General features: G+C 40.9%; 1 protein-coding gene across 1 annotated transcript in view; it reads right to left on the bottom strand.

The window, feature by feature from the left end:
- The window catches only part of LOC126248062 (neurogenic locus Notch protein), a 401,991-nt gene extending 392,538 nt beyond the window's left edge, over positions 1 to 9,453 (bottom strand). The window contains exon 1 of the mRNA XM_049948703.1: positions 9,224 to 9,453. Coding sequence (XP_049804660.1) covers positions 9,224 to 9,299 — 76 coding nt within the window. The 5' untranslated portion in view covers positions 9,300 to 9,453. The remainder of the gene's footprint in view (positions 1 to 9,223) is intronic.
- Positions 9,454 to 13,013: the final 3,560 nt, after the last annotated feature.

Here is a 13,013-nt window from a genome sequence, read left to right as displayed (position 1 = left end):
AGAAACTAAACTTAGCTCGCTATCACTACAAATATTGACGACACACAAAACTGTGCAAGGTCTTCTGCACAGCCGTTCCATGTATCTTTGATATCATCATGGAAAACAGTATGACAAAAACGAAAGATAACATCCAATAAAGGATGGAAGATAAATGCTGCTAAGACGCAGAAAAACTTGTGTGAAGGTAGCACCAACTCGTACAAAAGCTGATCAGTGGTCAAATTTGTTGCACGATTCTCGGATGTGGACTCTGAACGCTCCCTCCTCAAAGAAACGCGAAGCATTTGAAATGCACCCATACAGATGAATCACTGAAACTTGTGGAAAAAAGCCAGCAAAAATTGTTCAAACATATTGAGACCTAATAAGCAATTCTGAAGCCAGAAAACAGCATACCTGTGTGATGTGCTAAGGACAAGTACACTTGGTCTCGAGCAGACGAACGAGTAATTGGTAGGCCAAGCATGCTAACGCTTCAAAAATAAAGGGGGGGGGGGGTGAGCTAATACCCGGAACATTAATGAGCCCATTAGGGTGGCGGAAGATAGGATGACCGGTCCAAATAATCTGCTGGGTGTTAGAAACTAGAAGACGTAAAGAACGAGAAATGAATACGTAGCTAGGTTGCACATTGCTTACAGCATAGGATTCGGATTCGAAAGGACAAGGGTTCAAAATCCCGACCAGTCATCCACATTTAGGTTTCAGGAATAAATTATGCAGATGCATACAGTGATGACCAAACACCAATAAAAACGTATAACAAAACAGAGGAAATAAACGACGAGTGCTAGCGAGCGGTTACAAAGAGCACACAAAGGATATAGGAGTTCGGTGAATCTACACAGCAGAGGGCACGTTAGCACGCACCAGACGGTGAAACTTGCAGAGAGGCGTGCCCACTCCGTGATTTGTGGACGTGCGGCTCTCAGAGCCTGTAAGGACTCCAGCACGCAGTCAAACACTTCACTCCGGGTGACGCCAGCCGTGAAAGCTCGCAGTGAAGCGCACAAGCCGCACTTAACACTGATGTGGCAGATCCCACCACTGTATCGGCATATGCCCGTTTTTAATTTCCTTTTTTTCGATCTCACTAACATCACGGGCTCTTCGAGGTCGAGCTCCCAGCACGTGCGTCCGCGTGTTACTCGCATCGCGTCGCAACATAACGAAATAGAAACCGCGTTCATCATTAAACTCCAATCATCTCGCACGTCGCTTTTATATATGAAAATGTCCGAGTTTCGACCGTGATAATATGACACAATACGGCGTGAACATATTTTACAAACAGATTTTCGTTCCTTTCCTGCAGACTTAGTTACGTTTCCAGCTGTAGTGAAATTCCAGTCATATCGATCAACACTGCAGCAATTTACCGCCCAGAACACCACATCACACCGCGGGCGACAACATAGCACGATAAATAATTCTGGTAACCCGAACAGAATACTTACCGCTTCGTCTGAAATAGCATTACGCTGTTCGAGTTGTAACTACAGATAACTCACATTACGATTATTGTGTTTTTAGGTTTTCCCGAAGGTATTCGTCTCGAGTGTAGCTTGTATGAAAATGAAACATGGGCAATACGCACATCAGACAAGACGAGAACAGAAGATTTTGAAATGTGGTGCTACATAAATATGCCGAAGATTGGGTAGGTATAGCGAACAACAAATGAGGTGGTACTGAAACTAACTGAGGAAAAAGAAACTTACGCTACAACTCGAATAAAAGAAGGGATCGGTTTGTACGACGCATCCTTAGGTATCGAAGCATTGTCAATTTGGTAATGGAAGTAAGTGTGGAGTAATAAAAATTGTAGAGTCAGAAGAGGGCCTGAATACGGTAAGCAGGATGACACGGATGTACGTTGTAAGAGTTATGCAAAGATGTAGAGGCTTGCACAGGATAAACTAGCATGGAGCCAGTCTTCAGAATAAAGGCCACGACAACAACATGCTCCCAGTTAGGCTTACAGCAACCAACCTACTGGCAAACGACGTACCGTTTTGGTACACTGCTCACGCCCAGTGTCGACGGAAGGCGTTCCGCTTGTTTCCCGTGACAAACAAAATTTTACGTGCCCGTTCGGTAGTGTATTCCCATATTAGTCTAGTGTGATATTTGTTTTATCGATGTGTACGAAAAGGGTCTTCCTGGTAACGCAGTCCCATATCGCAAATGTCATAAGGCTGTTACGGCAACTCAAGTGCGAGTCAACGGGTGGACCATTGCTGTCGGACGAGGGTGTGCAGTAGGCAGTTACAGGACACGGTACTGTGCCAAACGGATACCTTCAACCTTGTGCGTCGGTGGGATTATTGCCTCAATGCTCACTGCGATTTCGCCTGATTGGCATACCGATCGTGGACTATAAGGCCTTCGAAGGGAAACTTTTTGATCGTAACATTATATTATATCGATTCCTGTATCGAAGCGATGTTTAATCCCGGCTGACTTCTGATGAGATCGTATGTGGGATAGGTTGGTTTGTTCCGGCAAAGTTTTAACTGGCACAAAAGCCAACGCAACGAATAATGGGCCACGGCCTAATGATTTCGCCCCAAAAAGGCAAATTACCAGTGTTAGCTGTCTTCGGTGTGGAGCTTATGAGCTAGAGTAGCTGAACACACCAAGTTTTCATTTCACTATTATTAGTGTCCAAAACATCGCAGACCAAACTAAATGAACTGTCGTATTTTCTGTGCAACATTTTCCTACCAAAGTGCAGCAAACGGAACCACCTTCTGAAGTATCGACATCAAACCCGAAAATTATGCAATGCTTCCGTTACTAGGCATCTCTTTGAGATCTTCTCGTACCAATAGTCTACCTACTTTACGGAGACGTTAGATCGTTTCTCTAAAGCTTTCGTAGGGGCATCCCAGCCGCGAACGCTCGCTCTTCACGTGGCCCTAGTACCAGTAGCGCGTGGTTACTCTATAAAGTTGTGGAGTAGGCGTTTGCAAAATGCCGGCAGTAACTGGAAAGTGGAAAGCTGGCCGCTAGGCTCGTTGCATATAACGTGCGAAGGCGTTGCGACCACGTTCCCAGACGCCTGAGAAACGCCACCGAGGACTCTTCTCAAGCGACCACAGACACACTGTCTCTCTCAGGACTGTACCCAGCGTCCAGTGTCCAACTATTTTCTTTATAGGATCACACAGATACCAACTTTCCGAACTTGTCGTTCCATCGGCAGCGAGATCGACAGAGGTGGAACATTAGCTTCTATTGTAAAAAGAGACGTGACATAGGTGCGAAACAGGGTGGAAGAGAGATTCACCTCGGTATTCAGTTATAAGCGACCAGCTCCACGAAATTTGAATAATAATGAGTAACGGTGAAAAAATTAAATCGTGAAAGCTGCACACGAATTACAGAGTGGCGCCACCACAATACAAGTCCTGGGAAAGACCCAGAATAATAGTCCGCATGAATTCGCGCGCTGGAGACAGGGTCCTCTAAAATCGCTCTCAGTTTTTGTTAGTGTAAGCGCCAAAAAAAAAAAAAAAAAAAAAAAAAAAAAAAAAAAAAAAATCGCGACGATAATTTGCATGAAGTAATAATCACACTATAACGTGTTCTGTGCTGGAGGGGGAAGGGGTAGCTGAGGTGGAACTTTTGTAACTGCTCAAAATTCATCTGAAGGCGATCTACTCCACGACGTAGCAAAGAAAAGAACTGCCGTCAACATCCGTGACATTAGTGGCGGAGTACCTCGCTGGACGTAAAAGCAGTACAGACACAACTGATCGTAGCGTAAATTACGAACTGTCCGCAAGACGACTGTTGTAAATCAGAATTTGCACCCCATTCCTATCAAATGTGACTGCAGTGTCAACAAACTGATTCGTATCCGAGACAACCGAGATACGAATCCCAGTTGGGTAAAAGTGCTTTCTCACAGCACAAATTTCGAAGTGAAGTGCTTTCGTCATCTTGATTCGGACTGGTACAACTGAGCGAGGATCAAGATGTAAATTCCCTTCCTACCACCCGGATTTAAGATTTCTATGCTTTCCCCTACATCGATTATAATGAATGAGGGGATGGTTCCTTTAAGTCACTGCACATATGCAATGTCCTCGTCCTCAACAGGACGTTAAATCCCAATCTTTACCAATCCCAGATGAACACTGTCTCTAATGACCCCAAAGTTTACAAAACGTTAATTACAAGTGACACATGCTGTTCGTCAAAAAATATATATATTTAAACACAGTTACCTAGTTGGACACACTTTTACACACTGATCGCTCATGGTTGATTTGGATTAACACAGACAAAATAAATTACATCTATGTTAAACTATAGTTTTACTATAAACTTCCTGTCTATGTGAAGGAAACTATACTACAAAACACTGTGGTAGGGAAGGGGTTAATAGTTCTAAATGACCATTTATCAATACCCGTTTAAGTCACCACTAAAAAGTTCTGTTTATTATCAGTTTGCCATACCAAAAATGATAAAAATATGAATTTTATAATTACAACTCAAAGTTTGTGAACCTCAGATTATTTCAGCCTCAAATTGCTTCACTAAGCACGTTACCCATTGATGTGATATTTGGCTACCTGTCTCCTACATCATTACCGAGCTATTTTAAGTGGACTTGCGACCACAATTTCATATCAATGATCATCATTCAAAATCTAGCAGCACCTAACCCATATGTTGTTAACCCTGTCATACATGTCTCATACGGTCTTGAAAAACATGTGCTAACAATGTGTAGTACTGTGCAACTAGTCCCCAAGGTCAAATATCTTGAACAAATCGTGCTCTACATTATAACTGGCTACATTTTCGAGCAATAGGGTGGAGAAAAACGTCGACATTGAAACAACTCTGGGTGCGAAACTATTCAGAGAATTATGATACAGCACTAATCTGTGTCTTTTTAGCTATGTTACTGAGGCAATGAATCAAATTTGAAACCCCAGAACAGAATGAGATGTTCACGCTGCAGCGGAGTGTGCGCTGATATGAAACTTCCTGGCAGATTAAAACTGTGTGCCGGACCGAGACTCGAACTCGGGACGAGGTAATGGCGGAAGTAAAGCTGTGAGGACGAGGTGTGAGTCGTGCTTGGGTAGCGCAGATGGTAGAGCACTTGCCCACGAAAGGCAAAGGTCCCGAGTTCGAGTCTCGGTCCGGCATACAGTTTTAATCTGCCCGGAAGTTTCACCCCAGAACAGTTATGTAATGAACAAAGCGAAAATATCTTTTGTTGGGTGAGTAGAAATTGGCAGAGAGACGCTGCTGTGAACCCATTTATTATTATTATTATTCAGTAATAATGGCTTTGTGATGGAATCTGAGCATTTTTTATTCAAATTTGAGCTGCAATATCATTTCACAGCATTCGTCCATGGATAGCCTTAAACGTTGATAACACGGCAACTGTGGCAGAATAGGGCATTTTGAGTGATGCAGGCAGAGATTCAATGTTGGCAGACATAATTTATTTTCTCCTTCAACAGTATCTAAGCCGCCTGAGGGATGTTTCCTTAAAATCTTGACATTCGAAAAAGCTCCCATACTCAGGAGATGGTGTGAGACGCAGCAATAGTCGCTAAACGAAAACTGTGAAAGGAATGGTACACGGTCTTGATGAAGGGGCACCCCCACCTAACATTCACCTCAGGCTAATGAAGAAACTGAGAACTTAAGACCGCGTGTCAGGCCAGGGATTTGAATCACGGCCAATATACACGATTCCAGTGCCTTAATTACTGCACTGCCTTACGATGAAGAAAATACGTCTCCTTGTGATCCTGATGCCGGAAATGAAACACAAAATTCCATATCGGTCAGTAGATATCAACATGGATGTAGTTCGTAGAATGGAAACCAATTTAAATGCTTGGGATACCTTTGGTTTTTTCCTTCAAGAAAGTACTTACATCTATCGTTTATATTCTCTACGGCCACGATCGATCTCATCATCTCGATTTTTCCTCCCTCTCGTGGCAAGGGTTTCTCTCTAACACTACATGAATGCAGTGATTACGCTATACAAACTCAATTCCTGAACTATAAATACATATGCAGCTTGGTCGTTACCCATTTCTTTGGACTGCCCTTCCAATAAACGAAATGGCCTCTGTAAATACTTTTAGAGATAATGACATGGACATCTGACATCTCTCCTACAAGCTCGATTTTGGTTTCTCCAGAGAACTATAGCAGAATATAAGAATTGTTCCATTGGCAGGCTTTCGTTCCCACCTTTTTACAACTGAGCTTGCGCTCAGTGTCTTATGACACTACAGTTGACATATTAATACTCTAACCTTCCCGCCAAAGGTATTATGAAGTCTGTGCCCCAATAAATACATCGCAAATAAAATTTATTGTTAATGTACATTTGATTCATGTAAAGTGTAAAACGTTTGTTAATGTTGGTGTAGACTGTGACTCTAAGACGAACACTTCTACTTCTGAAACAAAATGCACTTATGAAGACTCCACGGTGTGACACATCGAAGAAGATAATGTCCAATAAGTCAGCGCAAGCACAGATAATTTCCAATGATGAAGCATCGACATCTTACATAATGAAAACACTCGAGATGGCAAATTTAAATCAAAAGACAAGTACTCAGCTACATATCAATCCAATGCAAGAAGAAATAAATTTAATGTAAATCAACTGTGATCGACCATTTAGGTTGAACAATTGATCTGTACTCAAGAACATGGTCGATAACCAATGTTTCTCAAGAAAAAGCAAAATAAGCCATAAACTGCGGCAAAATTAGTTACCAAATTTACTTCGTAAATCCAATGACGAACGTCCATATTACGCAAGTTCCCTGCTACCTTAACAATTAAAATGGTTCCGTATCGCATGGAGAGATGCATCAAACCAGTCTCAGGACTGAAGACCACAACAACAACAACAACAACAATCGGATAATCCTGAATTGGTAAGCCTTGAGGTTTGTCGCAAATTAATCTCAAAATTATAGATTTTATGAATCCAATGGATAGCTCGGTAACACTTCTCAAATACCAACATTACTACATTAATCTTTATAAGGAGAAAACGCGGTTTAAATTCCCGCCCACCCTTTCCCACTTTCCATGTCTTCTGTAAATCTCTGCAGGGTTAGGGTATCACTTGGATGTTTGATCCAACAACGGTAAATAACCCCAAGCCTCAGTTTAATTTGAGCCGTATCTCTACAGGTCCTTGAGTTAGCAGGACGATACAACTTAAGAATGTACGAAAATAAAACAAGGGGCTCTTTTTGTGACGCGACTTCACTTCTTCACTCCCTGTTCCCTAGCAGACACTGACATCAAACACCATTTAAATAAATTTGTGTAGAGCGTCAAACTAAAACTCAAGAAAACAACTGCTCTATCCAGGAGGAGCGCTATGAGAGGAACTGCATCTATATTTTAAACACTATCTCATTTACTATACACTCTTATTTTTATCTGACAAATAACATGCAAATCTGATGTAACAATTTTCATTCGGGCAATTAGCTTTGCGTCATTCAGATTGTCAGCAAACAGAGACATCCTAAAATGAAGGCTGGCACATAACTGGGAGAAACAGCCCAGCTGGACACCAACGGATGGTTCTGATAATTGGCCCTTATTTAAATCCATGCGGACATTGCAGCGTCAAACAAACAAAACAATCGGCAAATTCACAACTTAACAACATTTAGAGCCCAAAATTAAATGTTTGGGAGAATGTCCTTCAATCTGTCATTCCGAGCCAGGATATTCAAAAGGCATAACGGCGCACAACGGTTTACAGCAAAACATTCCACCATCGGATGTTGACAGTCATCAGGCAATTACAGTCTGTAGCCAGTACTACAAATACAGTGAGACATCAAAATTCCTGATGAGGATAAATGCCCAAAATACGTAAATAGACATTAACGGAATAATATTTCTGCGTATGGCTCCATAACAACGTACTGCGGCCCGATCAAGAGCGCTTGTGTTGCCGCCATCTTGCACACATTTTGAGGCTGGTGTCGCGATAGATATGGGGAGCTTACAGAAGAAACGTCTTTGCTGCAAGGCTCTCAGATGTAACACATCTCATAACAACACAAAATACATTATATTTTACAAAAATAAGGAACACGAGGCAGCTACAGACCTGAGGATATGTAACATCCTAGCTATACCTCAGTAACGTGTTTTAGTATGAATTAGGCACTTTAATATCACAAGAAAGCCTGTTGAAATTTATAACCACGATATTATGTCAACAATAATTCATCTATACAACTAGACGAAGCAGTAAAAATTATTATTTTTTTTGTCGAATTATTTTGAAAGTACAGTGCTTTATTTGAAAATCGAGAAAAATGCAAGTTAATCTGTTTATCAGAAACCAACAACGTTCGTGCACAGAGAAGGAACAGGTGCAGTATCCGTAAATCCCATCCGAAACTTATCAGTCTCCTCTCAGAGCAACAAGTTGTAAACGACAACCTGTTGATCACTCAGACACCGCGTCAACGTTGTCGCTCACCGCTGATGCTCAATGACCATAATCTACTACTGTACACCGGATTGACATTCTATACGACAAATCTAACTCCTTATAATCAGAAGAATGGAAGTCTACATGTTTGACAGAAACATTTTGCACAGTTCCTTGAATTACGTATACCTTCTATTTCAGTATGCTACTGTATGCACAGGCATACAATGAAAATCATAAAGAAGGAATAACACTCCTACCAACGGTAAGTATCAAGTAATAACAAGCCTACAAATGTCATTGTTATATCGGCAAGACGCCTGGATTTGTTGCCTGTTTGGCAATTTCTCTACCACTTTACACTACAATTTGCCAATTATATATTCCTCCTACGGAGAGAACAGATAATTGAGTAACATCGATTAGAAACAACATAAAAATATAAGCAAGTAAAATCCATGCGTTTCTATATTGACCGATACAAACACTGTCATGCTGTTTAACACATCAACTTTGACGTGCAGTGTTATAACATAGATTTTGTTACAGCATAGCCACAGTCCAGGTCAAGTATTAGAATTATCTAAAATTGCCGAACCATTGCTAAAATAAATTCTCCTATGGTTTTTTTTTTTTTTTTTAAGTAGTGATGTCTCACAGTAACACCTCTCAGGTATTGTAATTTTTTTATCGGTCATTAAGAATAAAATATCCATAAAAATCAATAACAAGTGTGTTGTTTACCATTTACGGATGAAATCTGCAATCCAGCGAAGAACAGAAGCGTCCAATAAAAACAATAATCCGTCTTCCGCAACATGTTGAAGCCGCGGTTACTGCGGAATATCCTCAGAGATCACTCATCAGCCAACACACAACACACTTCTGTCAAAACTGCACAAAATCCTTCACACACATCATACATGTGTTTCTACCGATGCCTAAACAACTCGGGGTACGCTCCCCACGCACAACTTCTCACCGCCGCAGCGCGCTCCACTGTGAGAGCTATTGTTCGTACTAGCCTCCAAGAAAGTAGTTCCAACGTTGCCGCTGTCGGTATCCCTCCGCGCGCCGAACTGTGGGAAAATTTGCTCTTGTGTGAATCCAAGTATTTTACGTTTAGTGTCTTATCAAAAGAGCGTATCTCGTAACTTAAAGTTTGTTAAATGATACACGCGTAATATTTGAGGCGTACCAATGGTACTGACGTTTTGAAGATGAAATATATACGCGCCTATTTCTTTGAGTGGACGCTGTGGAATGCATCGCTGGTAACAAGTCTCTAGCCAATGGGAGAAGTTCATTCACATTCTCACTGTTGCTAAAAAGACATTCTGTTGTGTTTGTTGCATATTATCCAGACACTACTCAGTTATACGCGTCATGTTATGAAATTGGGATACAATATGTAAAATGAAAGGCTTCGAAAGCAACAGTGAACAAATTTTATCCATGTGGTTTTCGATTTCTTCTATCGAATATTAGTTCGTTAACGATCAATTCGGGTCATATAACCTTACCACTAATTTCAATACCATGAGATAAGTTTTATATAAATAATAATGTCGACAGAAGAAGCAGGTAATATATGAAGTTAAATATCGCCTTCATCTGTTCATAGAGAGAACTGGATGCAACAAGATATTCCAAGAACATGGTCGCAGAGGAAGCGAAGAAGACACGAAGTTGTTTAGGGAATGACAAAATCAGTGATGGTGAAAAAGGTAAAGCTGATGAAACGTCATTTCCCAATACTGAAACTGAAAATAATCAGTTTAATTACGATGGTAAATTACCCAATCAGGAGTCATTTTTTTAAATGACGTCGTCCTGATTTCAGATTTTAGTGTTTTAAAATAAAACACTGACAGCTGAACGAAAGATGACGCAATTTAATATATTTATAGGAGCTGTGGACCAATATTACTAGAAAGTAATAGTAGTCATTTTCATCCATCTAATTAAACATGTGGTTTAATAGTAAGAAGCCGAATCAGTATTACTTTCAAATTTTTAAAGTATAAAGTACGCAACTGGATTATAGAACAGCACCCCCCCCCCCCCCCCCCCCCCGCTGCCGGTGGTACTGCTGGGTTTAAACGCCTCAGGTTGCGTATTTAACCGAATCGCCAGAGTATGTTAATGCGACACACACGCTTGTAATATGTAATATATTGTCTTCAGAGTTATAAAATCATTTACAGTGACCAGCTTATACGACTAACATTACCTTATGACAGCGAACAATTTTTCCGCACTTGTAGGCCTGTATAAGCTTAAAGACAGAACCTGAGGGTTTAAGTGCTATAACAGTGAAACCGCTCCACTTTATCTATATATGAATAACACAATTTTGAAGGGAGGAAATAAAAAGGGAGTTAATTGTTACGGCGTGAAGTCAAGCGCCGGCACGGTAGTCGGAAACGATAGAGCAGAGATGGCTGTGAGAAGAGGTCAGCCAACAGCACACTGACCGCCTCTCCAGGACGACAACGCGGCATCAGCGGCCCTTAGGTGAAGAGGACTTAAGAATAGCTTCAATACTAGTCATTTCGCTTGTACTATGTAGCATTATCTATACTGAAGAAACTTGTTAATTTTGTATGCGACAATTCTGTGTAATAGTCAAAGGTAAGTATTGTAGTTTTTCCTTTTATAATAAAACTCATTAAGCCGGCCGGAGTGGCCGTGAGGTTCTAGGCGTTACAGTCTGGAACCGGGCAACCGCTACGGTCGCAGGTTCGAATCCTGCCTCGGGCATGGATGTGTGTGATGGCCTTTGGTTAGTTAGGTTTAATTAGTTCTAAGTTCTAGGCGACTGATGACCTCAGAAGTTAAGTCGCATAGTGCTCAGAGCCATTTTGAACCAAAACTCATTAATACGACGTGTTTGAATGTTGTCTAGCAGTCCGAGAAAGCAGGTTTCCTAGACACCTCATCTTTGACGACTAGGCTGGATTTAACATTAATCATTCAGCACTCCTCAGGCCATATGTTAAAGACGTGTCAAAGTCGATGGCTTGTTATGAATAGCCGAGAAAAAGCTAAGTATTCAGGAGAACCTATGTAGCGAATAGAAAATAGGTTTGATCCAACATTTTCTGATGAAACGAAAGCTCTTAGCAGCTCTCATACATTCTATGTTTGGTTAATTGCTGACTTTAGTTTTGCTGAGGTGTTTTGCATCGAGGCGATCTATAAATTCCGAATTTTTCTACAGACACAAACCACTCAGGATAAGAGCAACAAATTGTGCAATGATTTTCTTTGATTTCTTATTCATTAAATTAATTAAACAGACTAATAGACCTATGCCTCGTGCAATTTATACCTGTCGACTATGTTTCATGGATGTATAACGCAAAGTTTTAGCTTGATTGTAAGATATCTTCCACAAGTGTCTCAGCTTTAACTTTTGGTGTTGGATAATAACCATTTAGCCTAGATGTATATGTTTCTTATTTGTAAAACATAGGGTAATTCAGCAAGGGCGTACCCAGGATTTGAACTGGGAGGGGGGGGGGGGGGGGGAGGTCATGCTAGTCTCAGGAAACAAGGACTCGAGACAACATGCAGCATTTCTTATTAAATAAAACAGTAAACTAGTGAAAAACTGCGAATGTCTTCTAGGGGGGGGGGGCAGCTGCCCCCCCCCCCCTGCCCCTCGCTGGGTACGCTCATGTAAGTCAGGGTGATATGGTGAATCGGGTGAAATGGTGAATTGCTTTAATTCTTTACTGGTTAAACAGACGTCTCTGTATGTCTGCATGCCAACAGTCTCTGATCATCTGTGCAGTGTGCATGTATTGAAAACCAACTCCGTTTTAAAAACCGTAAATACTTTGTACAAAACTGTTTTCGATGCTAAATAATTTTTATATGCTGCATGCATTTCTAGATATTACTTCAGGTAGCGTAGTCCGTGGGGTATTTTTTGATATATTCTGCCTTCTTATACTGCTTATGCATTACAGAACCTAGAAATCGTTGCGTCTAGTGTTTTGAACTTCTTGCCGTGCTATTCACCGTTTCACCCATAGCAAATGGGAGAAATGGTGAACTCGGGCAGGGGTGATACACGGAAGGACTTTTCTTATGTGTAAAGTGTAAAGCGTTTATTTAGGTACATCCCAACCAGGGTTTTTGACAAGTCATGACATGTTAGCGTTTCCTATCCCACACGAGAGTTATATTTTGTTTTATCCGACGTCTCAATACAATCGTTAATTTAAAAATTAGTTTATATATATATATATATATATATATATATATATATATATATATATATATATATATTGCGAGTTCAGTTTGGTTTGCCAGTGATTAAAAAAGTAAATGTTCAAACTACCGCCATTGTTCCAGGCAAAGATGCCTACATTTTACAAAAGACGAAAAGGATCCAGCCGTGCTGATTGGACAGAGGAGCAACTTGACGATGCCGTAAAAGCGGTGCAAAATGGAATGAGCCTGAATAAAGCCTCAAAGGAGTTTCACGTTCCATGGTCAACGCTGAAGAGACGATTAGCAAACG

This window comes from Schistocerca nitens, chromosome 3 (genome assembly GCF_023898315.1).
Source record: "Schistocerca nitens isolate TAMUIC-IGC-003100 chromosome 3, iqSchNite1.1, whole genome shotgun sequence".
NCBI classification, from domain to species: domain Eukaryota; kingdom Metazoa; phylum Arthropoda; class Insecta; order Orthoptera; family Acrididae; genus Schistocerca; species Schistocerca nitens.
Note: the sequence above shows the minus strand (reverse complement) of the source record. Positions and strands in the feature narration are given on the sequence as shown.